Genomic DNA, 19,356 nt, shown 5'->3' on the forward strand with positions numbered 1-19,356 from the left:
CAGGATAAATCTATTCACACCCATGTACCTCATTAGAGGGTTTAAAAGCCTTTCCCCCTGTCCTGGGGCACCAGTCTGCACTAGAAGTAAAACTTCCCCTCTCCCTCCTATTAGGATTAGAGTAGGCTACGTTTCTGGGTTTTGCTTTGGGTGCTAGTCTCTTTTTGGAGGCTGAGAAGGAATTTTTCCCTTACTACCACATTGGCCTGGGTAAGGTGAGGGTTTTTCACCTTCCTCTCAGCAGCTTGGAGACCAGGTGGGTGGGTTCGATTATAAAATTAATTTCATTACAAGTTGTCACATGCCCCATGCAAGTAATCATTCAGTTAGGATCTCCAGTTCCTTGATAAATCGTAATTGGAAACAAATTAGAAGAAGGCATTGAAATAAAGTGAGGTTGGGGTTCCTAATGTCTGGGACAGTGAGGAAACAGCACCCTCTTCACCATATCTTAGTCCTCATACAAAGGCAGAATCCCACCAGTGATGCTGAAATCAGATTACTGGGAACAGATGGAATAGAATACTAAGGCAGGATGACCTGAATTAGACAAACTAGTGCCAGACAGTTCTTAGATTTGTTTATTTATAAAATTGTAAAACCAATTTAAGGCATATCCCTGGTGTTTTCTTGTCTTGTGGGTGCCCAGGAAAAAGCAGTCCTTTCATAAGCTGTAGCATTAAATGGTAGTAGCAGTTGAGTCCTATAGGTTGTAATCTCTGAGGGGTGGAGAGCATCCTTTCATCTGTGTTTGTATAGTGGCCAGCACTATGGGCCTGACTTGGGCTTTTGGACTCTATCACAATTGAGTCTGGGCACATAAATAATGATACATCTGATGGTGGTAACAGCTGTCAATCAACTCATGATTTTCCAAGATGCCAGTGAAGTCCTAAGGCAGCTCATACAGTACAGAAAAAACTCCTATTGTTGGCAAGTTACATTTGCAGTTCTTCTGTAGTTCTTTCGCAACGCAGACCATTTGAGGATGAATGTATAGAGGGCAACAAAATGCATTTTATTACTTTTGTTTAGTTGAATATGTCAGTTATTGAGCAAAAGTAATCCTAAGAAACATGCTTCAGGTTTTTACTCTCTTGAAAGTTCAGATATGTTAAGCATAAAAATAATTATTTGAATGGTCCTCTCTTTAACCACTAGTTCAAACCTGCACCCAAAAGATTCGCAAATGATGAGAGTTGTCGGTATAAGTCTTCGTGGACAAAGTCCATACCACAAAACATTAGGCTCAGTTTCATGCCTTTATTGGAAGTTTCAGTGAAAAGGTCAAGGACGTGGCGCCTCAGCAGCCATCTTGTTTCTAGACGTGGCTGCTCCAAATCAAATTAATAAACTTTGAGGTATTTAGGGTGAAACAGTCTTCCTTTGTATGTGTTCTGTGGATAAATAGTTTTGCTCATCAAGGCTGTCAGATGCTTGTTATATAGCACAACTCACCAAGGATATCTAAGCTTTTTTAAATGACCTTTTAATTTCAGAGCATTTTTGGAAGGTAGGTAAATATTTTACCCAATGTATTGAAGGAACAGAGAAATAAGGGACTACTCCAACTCCATTATTTGTGACACATTTCACAAATAATGAACACAGAAAAAGAAAAACATTGTCTAAAAAAACTGTTTAATCAAGGGGTCAGCAACTTTTTCTGTCCAAAGAGCCAAACTGCATCAAAATTCAGAACCAGTGGTCAATAGAGAGCCAGTATAAGAAAGCCCATTTGCATGACTGAAAATATACAACTTAATATTATTGATTGACAAGATGATTAATAACAGCATAAATGAAAGATACACACTTTATTTAATGGGACTTCTGCTTCTGGGGGCACAGTTTGTGGATGTTGGGGTGCAAGAGTCGTGGTTGTAGTGTATGAAGGACTCAGGGCGGAGACTGAGGTCTGTGGGAGGTGCAGGAGGCAAGGTAGGAAGCAGAGTATGTGGGGTGCCTTGGGGCCAGATTACCATACCGAGCTGGGGCTGAGCTGCTGCACCCAGGCAGCAGTGGATGGACGAGGGATTAGACCAGGATCACTGCAGCTGGATCCTGGCCTCCCCTAGTACCCATGCTGCAGCAGGAGGGAGGCCACCACCAGCCCCTCCTACAGCTGGGATCGGGGCTGGATTAGGGTCATTTTGCTAGTGCTGCAGCTAGAGAGAACAGTTTGATTTGACCAGTGAGACAGGAAATATTAATTTAAATTATTAAACTGATTAAGCACTTTAACTTTCTCATGTTAGTTTTCCAAACTTAATTCTAAATAAAGTAAAATATTATGTCCAACAGAAAAGATTGCAACATTGTCTTTCTTTATGGCAGGGGTGCAGAACTTTTTTGGGTCATGAGCCATGAACCCAGAGAAAAATGAGTCGGGGACCGAACAAGAGAGAAGCACCAAAAAAACCCCACAAACCACACACCTCCAAAACCTCCAACCCTCACTGATGTGGCCCCCAGCTGAGACACCTCACTCCCCTGGTGCTCCAGTCCCATGGTGGAGTAGGGCAGGGAGGACTGAGGTTCAAGGTCTCCGGTCACGTAACTCTTCTGGGATTCCAGGAACATAACATAAGAACATAAGAGCGGCCGTACTGGGTCAGACCAAAGGTCCATCTAGCCCAGTATCCTGTCTGCCGACAGTGGCCAGCACCAGGTACCCCAGAGAGGGTGGACCGAAGACAATGATCAAGCGATTTGTCTCCTGGCATCCCTCTCCAGCCTCTGACAAACAGAGGCCAAGGACACCATTTTATCCCCTGGCTAATAGCCTTTTATGGACCTAACCTCCATGAAATTATCTAGCTTCTCTTTAAACTCTATTATACTCCTAGCCTTCACAGCCTCCTCTGGCAAGGAGTTCCACAGGTTGACTACAAGCTGTGTGAAGAACTTTCTTTTATTAGTTTTAAACCTGCTACCCATTAACTTCATTTGGTGTCCTCTAGTTCTTCTATTTAGAGAACTAATAAATAACTTGGAATCTGGCTAATGGAAGCAATGAAGAAAAGCCTCCAGGCAGAGTGTTTGTCCATTCACTGCTGTTCTCCTTCCCCCAGCTGGGGGAATGACAGTGTGCAGAGCTGCGTGTAGCTCTGCTTCTTCCCCGATGGGGCAGCGAGGCTCAGGGTTTTCTTGCCCCTTCTCCCCCACACAGGACGCCGGCGCTTCAGTTTTGCAAGGTCGGGGGAGCATGAGGCTGGAGCATCTGCACAGGCTCTGTGTTACAGGAGGAGCGAAGGAGGGGAGGCTGAGCTCAAACTGTGAGCCATATTTGGTTCTGTACTAAGCCATAGGTTGCCAACCCCTGGTTTAATCCATGAATAAATCTCTACATTAAAACTTGTTTTAGTTTAATGCAGATTGATTTCTTTCCTATTCAGTTTTCTTTTCATATTTGAAATATATGACTCTCAATTTTGCTTCTATTTCCATTTAGGACGTGTAGGAACACCTCATTTTATGGCCCCAGAAGTAGTAAAAAGAGAACCCTATGGGAAGCCTGTAGATGTTTGGGGTTGTGGAGTGATCCTTTTTATTCTACTAAGTGGCTGTTTGCCTTTTTATGGAACCAAGGAAAGATTATTTGAAGGCATTATTAAAGGAAAATATAAGGTAAATGACCATATGCATGATGATTTTTTCACTGAGTTAAAACTCCTATAAAAATTTCTGGAAGTTGTTTCTATATTTTGGCTGCTAATTAGCCTGATGGAAATTAGCAAAATTCTACAAGACAACCGCTTTCTATGTGCAAATAGAGATAATTATATCATTATTGATTCATTTTTTCATGGTGTATATGTTTACCAGTCTCTGGCATTTAGATTACCATATCATTTATTAGATTAAGTAGCTAAATTAACATCAAATTTAAGCCCTGATTTTATGAGTACAACTACTTACATGCATACATGTTTTTGTGATTAGGATTGCAGTATTTACTATCTGTGTTCTCATGTTTGTTGTAGTTCTAAATACTAAACATAGCTAAAGAACAATCTTAAATGAGTTAAAATATCTGGTTATCTTAGTTTTACAAATAGTATACATTATATACTACCATTTGTAGTATACAATATAGTAGGGGCCTCAGACTCATGGTCTGTGGGCCATCAATGGTCTGGCAGCTCTTAATACATTTAAAAAGCAGAGGTGCAGCATCTGGGACCCAGGCGTGAGTTGGGACAGCTGATTCTTGGCTTGTGCCCAGTCCCCCCCTCCCGCTATGCCTTTGTCTTTTAAATGTGTTAAGAGCCTGTCAGCTCTTAATACATCTAAAAGACACAGGAGCAGAGTTCTGCAGTTTCCCCCCTTATCGACTAATGAAGTAACTCGATTAGCTGATTAAATGCAATTTAATATCCCTAGTGTTTATGCTATACAAAACTTCGCATGTTGCTAGCTTAGTGTGGTTTTACTTACAAACTGACTCTAAAAAGTGACATCAAGGTATACATTTGTCTAAATGATTTTGATATATCTGCTCTCAATTCTGGATGAAATTCTACCTGCAATGAAATAGTGAAAAGTCTCCTGAAATCTTTAAATCTTCAACTGGCCTTTTGGAAAGAGCAGTTGTCCACAAGGTCCTCTCCATTCCAAAGAACCACAGTGTTGGACGGACCACTGATTTCCCTTTTACTTAGATCCAGGAGCTCAAAACTTAAGTGTGTTGTACAGTGACTGCTAAGCTTCTCACCTCATCCATTTCATTTTCACAAACAAAGCATAATTACTTTTGCTTTGTTCAGGGAAGGGTGATTTGTGGGAAATGTTACGCAAAAAAAGTAGGTGGAAAAATAGATACCATATTACCAGTAGTATAATCATCAAGCACTGTACGTGATGTTTTGGTTTTCACATGCTAGCATATATTTATTTTTAATGGTGCACAAGTCTTATGAACACTTATAGTAATAAAATGTTGATGGTAGTACCAGTGTCACCTAACCTTATACCTTGCTCATTGTACAGAAAGTTGCTCATTGTACAGAATAACTGAATTATGTAACATACTCTGTCACTGGCTTTAATTTTTTTCTTCACTTGCAAATCAGATGAATCCCAGGCAATGGAGCCATATCTCTGAAAGTGCCAAAGATCTGGTACGTCGCATGCTTATGCTGGATCCAGCTGAAAGGATAACAGTTTATGAGGCACTGAATCATCCTTGGCTGAAGGTAAATAAAGCCAACAACGTATCAGCTCAAAAGTTCATATCTTCAAAAATATGTAATTGGTTTTTTTTCCTCTTCAAATCAGTTATCAAGTTACAGAAACATTTAGACATGCTTAATTGCTTTAGCGGATCCCAATCTGAGTGTTTGACCCCTTCCAGAATTGAGTCCCTTAATGTACCTTAAGAGTCCAGTAGGATGTAGAGAATTGTGCTGTGTAGAAGATGATTTGGGAGCATTCCCACGTCTTTGTTCCCTTCCTGAAGTCCAGCGGGCCAAATCACATGTGAAATTTAGAAGCTTTGTCTTCCATCTCTTCCTCCTTTCCCTGCAGGTGACCCAAAAAGATGTTTGTCCACTGAAAAATCTTGCTAGTCATAAGTTACATTTTGAAGCCTGTCTCTTCAAAGAAAGGTGGGGGCTTGGGGACAATGTAAGCAGAGCTCTCTAGAAGACTCTCTAGGACATCCTATGTTAAAAGCATGAGAGCTGGAGGTCCGTAGCAGTGGTTCCACATTCCGAAGTTAATACATTTTGACTCTGGGCATTGGTACTAATTAGAATCTGTTTAACAAAGTCTTATTGCTCTCTTTCTATTTTGTGATTTGTTTTCTGTGGTTGTGGTCAAAAGAAAATTAGATTTGTGGAACCATATTGTCCAAATCCCTAGAAATTTGGCCAAAAAAATTACATTGGCCCCTACCTACTGCTAATCTGCACATTTTGAAGCTGATATGATTTTCTTTTGTGAACTTAAAGTTGAGTAAGAAGATTAGAAAGATGAGAAGAGGCAAAATTGAGTTTGTAATAGATACTTCCAAGTATAAGTCTGGAGTGGCACTCCCTAATTCAGTCTTCTCATATCTGCTTTACTAAGGTCAACTCAGCCTTCTTTTGCTGAGTCAAAATCTCATTGTTAACCAAATACAGCCATGCGTCATTGGCAGCATCTGATATATACAGATTATTAGCATGCATTTGGAGTGAGTGTTGTTTGTGGTAGATGATGCTGACTATGATATGGTTCTCCAGAATATATTTTTAATTAATATGAATGTTGACAGAGCGCCTACATCTGTTTTCCTTATATTAAAGCTGAATTATAACCTTGTATGGTAATATATTCAAATACTTTTGATAATAACATACCAGTAATGAAGAAAGAAGTCTGCAGTTACACAAGCTATTATATGTATGATCAGTTGTTAATTATATCATAATTATTTGTGTATTTAAATTCTGAAATGGCCAACATTTTAAAGTTAGTGTAGTGTAATAGCATTTTACCAATTAATGTTAAAACTGAAAGAGATCAATAAGACTGTCTCTCTAGTCTTTTCAGTAATGCATATAATTTAATTGCTTTAAGTTGGCCAGATGCTCAAGCATTCAAATTGTGTTGTGTTTAAGAACATTGTTAAGAATGGGGAGCAGCAGACATAACTGCAAAAGTTCCATTATTTCTTCTTTTAGTGCTTGCTCATGTGCATTCCAATAACTGTGTGTGCATGCTGCATGCACGATCGTCAAAAGACTTTTCTCTAGCAGGACAGCTGTAGTTCCCCCTGTGGTAATGCCTTGCAGAATTGCATAGATACCTATGCCGACCCAACCCTCTTCAGTTCCTACTTTCTGCCAATCATGGTTGTTGGATCGTCTGACTTCTTGCCTTGCAAGTAGTTCTTCCTTAGTGTTTTGTTCCACAAATTCTCTGTAGTGTAGATAGTCATTGTTAGTTCATCAGTTAATCATTCTGCAGGAGTTTCTCTCTCCACTTGTTTACTGAAGTCTGTGCAATATGCATTGGCCCCAGAGTTTCAAAAAATGTGCTAAGTGTGGGAAATATATGCCCAGAGGTGACCCACATGCTGCCTGTCTACAGTGCTTTGGAGAAGGCCATCAGTAAGACAAGTGCAATATCTGCAGAGGGTTTAAGCCATGAATTAAACGAGAACAAGATCAGAAACTTGAACTCTTTCTGATGGAGTTGGCACATAAGTTGTGTCATGGGGCTGAAGACTCAACTCCCTCGGCGTGTAGCACACAGGCATCGATGAGGCAGGCTTTGGTGCCACACCAGGATGAGTGACAGGATCACTGGCACTAGTTTCCTTCGCACCCGGTAGGCTTTTCAGTGTGGTACTGTTATCACTTGCCAGTGCCTAAGAAGAAGACGAGACAGACTGATCAGGGCTGCTATCTCTATAGGAGGTCTAGCAAGACTCTGGAGGCAGCCCGCAGGGTGCCAAGTCTGCCCATGCTAGGCACCTCATCCCCGGCATCATTGAATCTTGCACCCAGAGCAAGGCCATCGAGGCTGATGTCAGTGGACTTTCCAGAGCCTGTGGTAGTGAATACAGTCAATCATAGAAAGTGCCAGGAACAGCTAAGTCTCACACCCAAGAATAAAGAGGCTGGACCTTTGCAGACAGAGAGTGTACTCCACTAGAGGTCTCCAACTTCATGTTTTCAACCAGCAGGCACTTCTCAACTGCTATGACTTTAACTCCTGAAATGTTCTCCCCAAATTTCAGGAGCTACTGCGCAAAGAGGTGAAGCAGGAGTTTGTGGCAGTGGTGGAGGAGGGACTCATGATTTTCAAGATGGTACTCCAGACAGCCCTGGACTCCGTAGACTTGACTGCCTTTAGTATGGTCTTGGGGCGGGCTTGCCATGCTCTGTGGCCTCAGGTTTCCCGCCTCCCAGATGAGGTTCAGTACACAATACAGGACCTTTCCTTTGATAATTTTGGCCTCTTTGCAGAGAAAACGGTCTCCTGCTTCCATAGCCTAAAAGATTCTAGGATCACTTCAAAACCTCTAGGGAGCCACATGCCCACCCCATGGCACTGGCATTTTAGACCACAACAGCCTGCACGCTTCTTCTCTGGCCCTCCCAGATGAGATCAGGGACTCCATTGGGATAGGTGCAATAACTGGAGGGCACCTCCTCTTCCACACAGCACCAGGATGCCTCCAAGCAGCCTCCTGGGTCTAAGCCTAACTTTTGAGGATGTGCCCGAGGGCAGAGCACCAGACACTATCCCAGATCTCTCCCCTTCCTTTGGGAACTGACTGTCCCACTTTTACCATGCCTGGACTCAAATTACCTCAGATTGTTGGGTCCTGAGCACATACTCTATCCAATTTTGCTCCCTCTCTTCCCACCAACCTCTTTCTCTGACCCTCTTCAGGGACCCTTCTCATGAACAACTTCTCCTCCAGGAGGTGCACTTGCTCCTCACTTGCGATAGAGTAGGTTCCTCAGGAGTTCAGCGGCAAGGGGGAGTTATTTCTGGTACTTCCTTATTCCCAAGGCCAAAGAGGGTCTGCCCCCCATCTTGGACCTCGGGAATTTATGTGCCTTCATAAGAAAGCTCTGGTTCCGCATAGCAAGTGTATCCTGGTCATGACAGACAACACCACAGAAATGTTTTATATCGATCTACACCAGAGAAGGACAGTAATTGTTGACTGGGGAACAAAAATGTCTGATGTGGCCCCAGGCTGCCACGGAAGAGGTAGGGCCAGGACATTTCCGTGCATCCCTTCCCACAGACCCTGATTGGTCTGGAGATGGGGGAGTTTGTGAAGTCTTTGCCCCCATGCTCCCCAGAGAGAGCCACCAGCTGTTCTGAACAGGCAGTTCCCTCTAGGTGTCCAGGGCCATGGCGATGGGAGAGGACTTTGCATGCTCCCCCTCCCCGGGCCAATCAGGGTTTGGGGGTGGCGGGGAACACACAAAGTCTCCTCCCACCCTGCCAGGAGCGTGAGGCACTTAGAAGTGTCACACCCCTTGCAAGGCAGGAGGAGACTTCATGTGCTCACCCCACCCCCAGACCAATCAGAGCCTGGGGACTGGGTGAGAGTGTGAAGTCTCTCACTCCCTGCCCTCGGGCACACGGCACTTAGTCAACTACCAGGGTGTGGTTGATCTGGGGACAGGGGAGCATCAGGGCCTCCACAGGCCAGATCAACCCTATTGGTGGACTGGATCCAGGCCACAGAAGCCCTTTTGCCCAATCCTGGTCGACAGGGTGGTGCTTGCTCCTGTCTCCTTTGCAGGAGGCCATCGCCCTGTGGGACCTCTGTATTTCTCACATTATCACCTGCAAGCCTCATAACCTCCAGGAATGCAGATTGATGTTGCAGATCGCCTCAGCTGATCCTTTCACTCCCATGAGTGGTCTCTCCAAGCAGACATGATTCTCTGTCTTCTGAGAGTGGAGTCATCCCCAGGTGGACCTCTTCACTGCCTTTCTGAACAGGAAGTGCCCACAAGTCTGCTTCTTTCAGGACCATTGCTACAGGTCACTGTGGGATGCTTTCCACATGTTGTGGATGGAGCAGTACCTATACACTTTCTCCCCAGGGCTATTAATTCCCATGATCCTCAAAATTCAATAGGACAAAGCGGCAATCATACTGATAGCCCCAGCATGATTGAAGCAACATTGGTTCACTATGCTGTAGTCCCGAAGCAGTTGGTGGCCAGACGCATAGCACTCTCCCTGGTTCCCAGTCCATTGACTCAAGAGTTTGGCAGACTAGTCACCGGAACCTGGAGTCACTCCACCTCATGGTGTGGAAGCTCCATGGCTAAACTGCCTCAAGCACCAGTGCTTGGATTCGGTCAGGGAGGCTTTAATGGGCAGCTGCAAGCCCTCTACTAGGCTAAATGGAAGAGGTTTTTTCTGTGGTGCTTTGATAAGGGTATGCCTCCCCATCCCTACAGACCACGGCTCCCTTCTCCTGGACTACTTCCTTCACTTAAAATGCCAAAGTCTGTCTGTCTTGTACATCAAAATATTTCAGCTTTCCAGGGGTGAAGTCCCTCTTCATGGACTTGGTAGTGGATCATTTCTGTAAGGGTCTGGCTTGTCTACCCTCAGGTGAGGCAACTGTTACAGCTATGGGACTTGAACTTGGTGCTCTCCTGGCTCATGCCTCTCCCCCCTGCCCTTGTTCAAGCTTGTAGCTACCTGCTCTCTAACCTACCTCTCATACAAAGTGGCCTTTCTGGTAACACTTTCTTCTGCCAGATGAGTGTTGGAACTGAGAGCCCTTACTTTCAAGCCTCCATATACTGTTTTTATAAGCAGGGCTTGACAAATACGTGTATCTATTCACCCATGGCAAGTAGATTTCAGCCGGTCACCCCATTCACCGGCAGCACGCACATGCGCAATGCGGATATGGTGCATGCGTGGTGCAGGGCTGGCGAGTGGATTTTGCCACAGTTTGTTGAGCCCTGTTTAAAAGGACAAATTACAGATGCAGCTTCATCCCGCCTTTCTGCTGAAGGTAGTGTCATTCTTTCACGTCAGTCAGGACACTTTTCTCCCTGTTTTCTTTCCAAAACCACATGCTGTGTATAGGGAGGAGGGCACTATGCTCCCAGTGTGCTCTTGCCTTTTTTATCAAGCATACTAAACCATTCTGTAGCTCTTCATCTCTATTGTGGACCTCATGAAGGGCCTCCCGATTACATAGCAGCACCTGTCATCCTGGATCACTGCATGCATTGAGCTGTGCTATGACCTGGCCAAGATGCCAGCTCCATCTATCACAGGGCATTCCACTCAGGCATAGGCCTCAGTGGCAGCCTTTCCGACACAAGTCCCAAATCAAGACATCTGCAGGGCAGCTACATCATCCTCAGTAGCTACCTTCACAACTCATTACGCCCTCACCCAGCAGTCCTGGGATGATGTGGGGTTCAACAGAGCTGTACTGCACTCAGCAACAAGTTAAGGTCTGATCTATCCTCCATACAAACTGTGGTAAATCACATATTGGAATGCACATGAGCAATCACTCAAAAGAGAGAGAATGATTACTTACCTTTCTAGCTGCTGTTCTTCAAGATATGTTGCTCATGTCCATTCCAGACCCACCCACCTCCCCTCATTCGGACTGTTCCAACAAGAAGTAACTGAAGCAGGAGTTGGGTCAGCAGTGGTATAAGTACACCTCTGCAAGGCATCACCACAAGGGGCGCTGAAGCCAACCCAATGGGTATCACTAGGGAAAAAAAATCTTCAGACGATTATGCATGCATCGTGTGGGCACATATATTGGAAGGGGTGTGATGCATCTCAAAGAACAACAGTTACAAAGGAAAGTAACTGTTCTTTCTGACATTGCATCAGATATGGTTTTTTTTAAGGTTCTACCTTTTAAGAGTTAATCTCTGGTATTGAATAGATTGCATAATTTTTTTCATACTCTTTTCTTTTTGTTGCGGTTGAAAATTTACAAAGTACAGAAAGAAAAAATAAAATCCAGCATATGCGAAGCAACTCACATTGGGGATTTCATGTTATTTAACTCAGATTATTTTGTAATTCACAAATTTAGGAAAAATGCTCACCCAGCCATTTGCAGAATTTGTTCCATTAATATTCTGTCAACTGGCAATAGATTTAAGCCACAGGAATTGACAACACATCAACTGCCTTTCTTCCATTCTGGAATCTAAGCATCATGGTTCCTCAATGTTTCCTTAACAGTTACATCATAGTAATCAAATCCCAACTTGTTCAGTGATAATTTAGCATCTAATGCATATTTTGGCCAATTTTTAATAGCTTTTGTCAGAACACAGTTAGTGTTTATTATTATTTTTATTATTATTATAGGAGAGGGATCGCTATGCATACAAGATTCATCTTCCAGAAACAGTAGAGCAACTGAGGAAATTCAATGCAAGAAGGAAACTAAAGGTAAAAGGAATCTGACATAAGACAGCTATAATTGCATTGCATTACATTTTGTATGGGCTTTTTTAATTTTGAAAATATTAAAAAAGAAGTCTGGTATTTAATTCTATATGAAAGAATTCCCATATTAAGTGTCATAAGGCTTGTTTATATGGTACAAGGCATACTAGGAAGGTATAATAATAGAGTGCTCCAAAGTGGTGTGCTTTAAGTGCCCCTTGTACTCTCTACATACACGGTCTGCATGGTACCTAGTATAAGTTGATATTGACCCAGACACATGCACTAGAAATGTTTTAGAGCACAACAGGGGAATCTATGTGGGGCACTTCGGAGCATTCTGATATTTGCTGTACCTTACAGACTTATAATATGAGTCAAGAGTTCTATGTTAAAGATAAAACAAAGTGGAAATAGATATTTAGCATAGATTAGTTTGCTGTTCTCATGCTGCAGATGCTAGTCCCCTTCATTTTAATCTCTTGGTTTTATTTAAAAATTGAGCGTGTATAGTCTGAAATATCCAGAATTATTAGCTCAAATATTAATTAGTCCAATGATCATTTGTCAGTTTATCTTGAATATAAGATATCTTTATTTAGATTATCTTCAGAGGAGTAGCTTTGTTGGTCTGTAACTCGAAAAAATTAAAAAACAACAAATAGTCTTGCAGCCAACTTAGAGACTAACAAAGCATGTAGATGGTATCAGGAACTTTCGTGGGTAGGGGTTGTACCCACAAAAGTTCAGATACCATCTACATGTTCTGTTTTGTTAGCCTCTAAGGTGCTGCAAAACTATTTGGGGTTTGTTTGTTTGTTTTCTAAAGATTATATTGTTATTCATTGAACTAAAATGAGATTTTGGGACAAACTCAAATCAAATGCATTATAGATGAAATATAACACACTCGTCTCGTTCACAGAAATAGGACTTCTTTAAAAAAGTGGTTTTTTCATAGGTAATCATTGATAGATGATTCTCTGTGGTTATGGTAGCCTAGCAACATTCCTTCTCCTTCCCCCCTAAAACTGTTGTCTGCATTAGGTTCCCAGTATAATTCATGTTCCTATATCCTCATGCTCTTAACATTACAATAACATACTGCAGACATTTCTAGAACACCTCCTTTGAGATTGTGATTTAAGCCTTTGGGCAGGAGCATTTATCAAGCTGCAGTCTACAGCTGTGGTGTCCAACACGCTAGCCACTAGCTCCATGTGGCTGTTTGGCCCATTGAATGTGGCTAGTTGGCTTGAACAATGTGGCTGTTTGGCCAGGTGTGTGTGGCTAGTTCACTATAGGCTGGATTCCACAGGTCTATAGCCATCCATTCTTTACTCTTTGCCATTGGAGGAAGAATGTCTTTCCTGTGGTTGGGAATAGAGAGATTCCTGGGTTTTTTATAAAATGTGAAAAATATCACCGCCGGTTTATACACTTTTGAGTTACTCCTATGCCCAGGATATTTTAATTTTTAGTTCTTAGTTTTATCTATATTATTCTGTTCTGTTTCTTGTAATATCAACAAAGGATAAACATTCAACTGGCTTCAACAGACCCACCGCAAAACATTCACAAGGGGCAAATACAATTTGATTTGCTTTTCTGGGGGCAGGCTATAGCTCTTTGCAAAGAGGTATTCTTAAGAATGTCCCTTCAGCTTTTAATTATACATAGGAACAGTTTCCAGCTATATGGAAAAGAATGTTGTGATTCAACCAAGCATTCAGTTGTTTTCCACTCAAGATTATAAATCCATGGAGTGGTTTTTAAATGAAATTTGGCCTAGGTTCATCAAAAGATTTGGGTATGTTTGTGTGTTCTTTTGGAAAATCCATGCCAATTGTAGGGTTTGTAACAAAATGCAAAATCAGATTAATTTTGACAAGTTTCCTTATGGAAGTTTTGAATAATTCTAACCATGGCTGAAATAGTTCTCATGCTTCTGAATAAATTAGCAGCTTTCCTCTTTTTAACTATGATCAGATAACATGTTATTAAACACATCTTGCCCACATTAGATACAAAGTCCTATTTAAAATTGCATTAGTTAAAGCTTTTTAGTTAACATGTTTTTAAAACCAACCTATTTTTCCAGGCTACACAAGGGTTTTGATCCTTACTTTCTAGGCAACTAGAGGACTGTGACCCAGTATTGCTTGGGTCCTTTAAGGCAGGGGACTGGCAATGTAGAGAATGCAAGAGTCAAGGTGGGGGGGGTTGAGGAGGGACTCAGGGTAGAGGGCTGGGGGATGTGGGTGAGTGGGTGCATGCATGAGTGAGGGTTGAGGATTGTGCAGATGGGTTAAGGGAAGGGTGTAGGTGTGCTGGAATTAGAATGGGGTTGAGGAGGGGCTCAGGGCAGTAAGTGTCATGCAGGAATCGGGGTAGAGGGGTGGGAGAAGGGAGAGCTCAAGGTAGGGGGAGAGGGCTCAGGGCAGGGTAGTAGGGGTGGCTGCTGGCTTCTCCCTGAGGTTGACCTGGAATGGTGGAGACAGTGCACCTCACCCATTGGCTTGCCCTGGGGCAGGGGAGGCTGTACACTTGCCCTCCAGCTTCTCCTGGGGCTAGGAATGGGGGGCTGTGCCAGCTGGTCCCCCGGAGTTAGAGGGGGGGGTGTCAGGGCAGACTTACCACTATAACGCCTCCAGCCTGCAGTCCTGGGAATTAGCTTGTTTGGCTGGCTGGCTGCCTCCCTCTAGCTGGTGTCTCCCCAGGTTCTCACTACCCTCTTCAGGACACTGCCCTCCAGCAGCTCTCCCTACCCACTGCAGTGTCTAAGCCTCCTCCTTCCAGGGCTTGGTGTTTATCCTGCTCACACTCCAGGGTCTTCCCTGTTCTCCTCCCAGGGAATACCCAGTTCCCCTGAACCTACCTTGCCTCAGTGACCCACAGCCAGTCATCATCTAGCCCCTGCCTCAAGGACAAACTGCAGTCTGTAATGGCCACTCCTCACTAGCAAAGGGGTGTGGACCTGCTGTCCATGCCTACCATGGCTGCCTCTCTACAGCCCAAATATCCTCAGGCCTTGCTTCAGGCTCTGCAGCCTGGGAGCTTCCCCAGCTCTGCCTTCCTTCCCCAGCACTGCTCTACCTCCAGGAAGCCTCCTGCTTCCCTGGCAGTCAAGTCCCTACTGCTCTCTCTCCAGAGCAGCAGTCAGTTCTTCCTCTCCTTTCAGGAGCCCTTCTTTATATAGTCTCCAGCTTGGCCCTGGTTAGCAAGGGCTGGGGTTTTGCCCTTAAAGGGCCAGTGCAGGGCAAATGCCCTGTCACGGGGGGCTGCGCACCCTGCCTGCCTGGCTTGTCCTGGAGGTACGAAATAGGTGAGGGCCATGCAGGCTGGCCCTGCTGGCATATCCGGGGCGGGAGGGTGAGGGAGGAGTTGTACAGGCCATCCTGAGGGTGGGCACTCTGACACCAGCTGGCCACCCTTGGTGGTGTGACTGCCCCCCATGATCACTCTGCTGTATAGATGGCCTCTGCCCTTGATGCCTTTAGTGGTCACTCTGTAGTCTAGGATCCCTCCAATCAGCCCCCTGCATTTCTGTGTTATGGAAAACAGTCCCATTCCAGGCAGATCCTGGCAGAACCAAACTCTCACCTTGCTTTAAGTTAGGAAAAGAGGAAACTGCATACCAAATTTGGCGGTCCTAGCTCTTACTGTTTAGAAGGAGTTCTTAAACAAACTGACTCCTAGATGGATGGACAGAGATACACATTTCTAAAATATAGAGATAAATACTCTTAACATTGTTTATGTACATTCAATACTATATTACACTTATAAGCAGGGGTTGACCAACCACTGTCGCGCCTCCTGCTGGTCACACATGAAATTAGCTCTGTTCCCCAGTAGAGTGCCCTCTTCTGTCCAGTGTGTCACCCATCATCATTCTCCACTCAGATGTCTCCACCATCAGACCTGCATCACTTTCTGAACTGTGCTGTCTTCTTCGTGCTCATTGCTCTCCAGCAGTGCACACCGCTCCATTCACACATCCTTCTGGGGGTTTCAGCAGTCGTCAGTCTCATACCTGCCACCGTGGACAACTGTAGCCCCACAGTCTAACCCTGTTACCTCAGGGGCAAGCTACATTGTATAAAGGACACACACTGTGTGGTTAGACAAAGGGGTGGGGGTGAGATCCAGGCTTGCCCACTACTGAGTCCAACCCAGGGCTTCTGGTGGCAGCCTCATCCTGTCCTCCTTCACTGCCCTTTACTGTTCATGCTCCCTGAACCACTTCCCTTTGATCCTTGCTTCTTGGCCCTTGTATTAAGACCACAGCCTGGCAGGTATCAGGCTAGAGTGCCCCTCTCTACTCCCCTGAGCCTGTACAGCACTGCTCCTCCTATGGTGTTTCTCCCTGAGAACCAGTCCTGCACCTTCTCTGGTTAGGACCCAACTGCCCACTGCTTTACTGAGCAGTTCCTTATAAACTTGTCTGCTTATCTCAGGCTCTGCGCAGGCCCTGTCCAGCCAGCTTTGATCTCTCCCGACCGGAAAGGGCCAACCTCCTCACTATATTACTATACCAACCTTTTCCCTGCCACTTTATTTTATCCAGGCTACTGTTCTTCAGGAGGTGTGCTGAAAGTACTGATTGTTCATTTTAGTGCTCCCACACACAGGAAACACTGTAAAACGTGTAAGTTAAGATCATATTTTCTTTGAGGAGCAAACAATAAATTGTCCTTTTATCATTGGGTCAATACTCTTAATATTTAATTTTTTCCATCTTTGAAATATCTCTCACAGCTAACTGGAGTCTGAGATTATCATATTTTCATATTGATATTTCAGAGTCAAATACCAGTTATAGTCTAGTGATGTCTTCTGAATTTTGCTGGACTGCAGCACATCTCGTAACTGAAAATGTTAGTTTTACAGTTTTTTATAACCATGTAATGTACTGTAACCTTAGTAACCGGAAGCAACCATTGCTTGTTTCAGAAATCTAGGAGTTGAAAATATAGGACATTAATACTATCTTCCAATAAAGTGTTAATTTTCTCTCTAGAGATCAGATTGTACCCAGCCCTGCACAAGACATCAGTCAGAGATGGTCTAGATGGTGCTTGGTCCTGCCATGAGAGCAGGGTACTGGACTCGATGACCCCTCCAGGTCCCTTCCAGTTCTAGTGTTCTAGGATTCTATGAAAATTGTTCTGATATAATTGTTCCAAATCTATATTTACTCTCAAATCTTTACCTGTCTTAAGCATCTGTCTGAATAGAAAATCTTTCCAGTTCCTTTAACCTACTTAAATCCTCCCAAGTGAGATGTTTTTTGTTTTGTGTGTATGTTTTATGCTTTATACATGGTTCCATATTGTGTCTTTGTGCAAGAAAATATGGAAGCTTCAAAAACTTCACTTTCCACCATGCAAACACCAGTCGCAGTCTCTAAGCTCTCCCTCTCTTGAGTATTAGACTTCTCCCTGTTATGTCCTGCAGGCAACCCCAAATGGGAAAAGAGATCACTACAGGTGACTAGCCTCAAAGAGGGAATGCTGTGCACTACAGTCTCTTGATGAGTAGAACAGCAGCATTTTCTCTCATGCATTACATTGCTCAGTGAGGCACAGGGACGCTTAGCTCTGCTGTCTAGATGTACCCTATTTCAGGATACTTCTAGTATCCTGAAATAGCTATTCTGCATCTTTTAAGCAAGCCTGTTGTTTCAAAATATAGCAGGCTCACTATTCTGATGTCCCTGTGAACCTCATTCCACCAGGATTAAGGGACATTTTGGAATAGCAGATTATTTCAAAATTTGGTGCTATGTAGACATCGCCAAATTATGAAATAAGCTATTTTGAAATTAACTCAAAATAAGCTACGCAATGTGCATAGCTCAAATTACATAATTTATTTTGAGTTAAGGGTGCAGTGTAGATGCACCTGAAGAGTGCTACCCAGGGTGTTGTAGCTGAGCTCTTTCCTCTGCACATCTGTGCTTTAAATGCGCACTCTGAGCCTTATTTGGGGAAATTGACTATATTTTAGTTATTTACAACAGCTTAGATTACACGATTTTAAGTTTTATTGAGTACCTTAAAATATTTTCTGTGGTCTGTGAGAGATGTGTGGAATTTTTTTAATATCAGAGGCTAGGTTATCAGGGTCATTTAGCACCACTTGAAACCAGACACTAAAAAACACGACTTGAAAGAATAATTAGGCAAAAAGGAATCTCTGCTGTCTGTGAATCTTTAATTTTAGCTTTTGGCATTTTTAGAGCCAATATTGCAATTGTCCTTTGACAGAATAAGAGTTACAAAAATAAATAGGGTAAAATAATATTTCTCATTTTCAAAGCCAAGCTCTTCCTTTGTTCCTTGGTTTAAGTAAGGATTACATCTTTAACTTTCATAAAGATACAGAACTATAAACCACAGGTTTCCTGTTTAATTCACTTGAAACTGTTCTTAAGTTTCTCATTATTGCTGTGTATGATTCATCAAATAAATATATTGCTTTATTTAGAACTAGTTTCTCAGAAATATTTAGAGTAATAACTGCATAAAAGGTTTCATATTTTTTAAGCTGTTGGAAGATTTCTAAAAATATAACGCAGAATGCCACTAGTTTTAAAAAACTGTCAGCTGGCTTTGCTCTCTTGAGCAATACCAGTGAATCACAAGTGCAAAACAAAAAGGCAAAAGAAGCAGTAATGCATCCGTTTTCTCTTTCTCTCAGTGTATATCTTCCTAGTTCTGTTATATGTTAATATTCTAGGTGAGAGTCTTCATTCGTCATCCGTTGGTATTAATAAATCTGTCAATTGTTAACATGTCAACAGAATGAGGTTAATTTATTTTGAAAGCTTGACTTGTATCTTATATGTACCAGCATTTCAAAATAGTGTAAGAAGCAGTAAACTACATATATTTGGATCACAATTATATTAAAGAAATATAATTTCTCCTGTATGAGAGAGAGATCACAAAATTAAGCTTACTAGTACATCTCAATGACACGCCCATCTTTAAGTTACTCTATGTTTTGAGCAGAACAATCCAAAAATTCTTAAGTATTTTGTTTTTCCAAATAAAACAGGTGCCTAATTTATTTCAGTTTAAACATGGCAAGATATTTTAGGGAGCAGACAAAAAACAAGACATATTTTATCACCACTAGGGCTCATTCTCTCTGGTTTCTAGTGTTATTTTAAGGCCACTCTATACAGTATTTCTATATACTGTAATGTGCTGACGTACTAAGTGATAAGCTTTTTTAAGGTTTATGGGAGGAGGTTCATCAACATCAGTAAAAAAAATTCCTGGTGGAAAAAAACCCATAGTATCATAAGGAAATATGCAGCCCACAGTATGCTAGACTGCACTCTTTGTCTGCTAATTTGTAGATTAAAAGTCAGGTTAGTGGGGGGGGAAATGCTCCTCTGTTGCTAGACAGTAGTGTAACCAAATAACT

The 19,356-nt window shown here is 42.8% G+C and overlaps 1 protein-coding gene across 10 annotated transcripts in view; it reads left to right on the forward strand.

Moving 5' to 3' along the window:
* CASK (calcium/calmodulin dependent serine protein kinase) overlaps nucleotides 1-19,356 on the forward strand; it is a 357,337-nt gene that overhangs the window by 208,467 nt on the left and 129,514 nt on the right. For all 10 annotated transcript variants that reach the window (XM_075912872.2, XM_075912888.2, XM_075912881.2 and 7 more), the window contains 3 exons: nucleotides 3,455-3,630; nucleotides 5,076-5,198; nucleotides 11,836-11,919. In XM_075912872.2, coding sequence (XP_075768987.1) covers nucleotides 3,455-3,630; nucleotides 5,076-5,198; nucleotides 11,836-11,919 — 383 coding nt within the window. The remainder of the gene's footprint in view (nucleotides 1-3,454; nucleotides 3,631-5,075; nucleotides 5,199-11,835; nucleotides 11,920-19,356) is intronic.

Source organism: Pelodiscus sinensis, chromosome 1 (assembly GCF_052426305.1).
Source record: "Pelodiscus sinensis isolate ZL-2025 chromosome 1, ASM5242630v1, whole genome shotgun sequence".
NCBI lineage: Eukaryota > Metazoa > Chordata > Testudines > Trionychidae > Pelodiscus > Pelodiscus sinensis.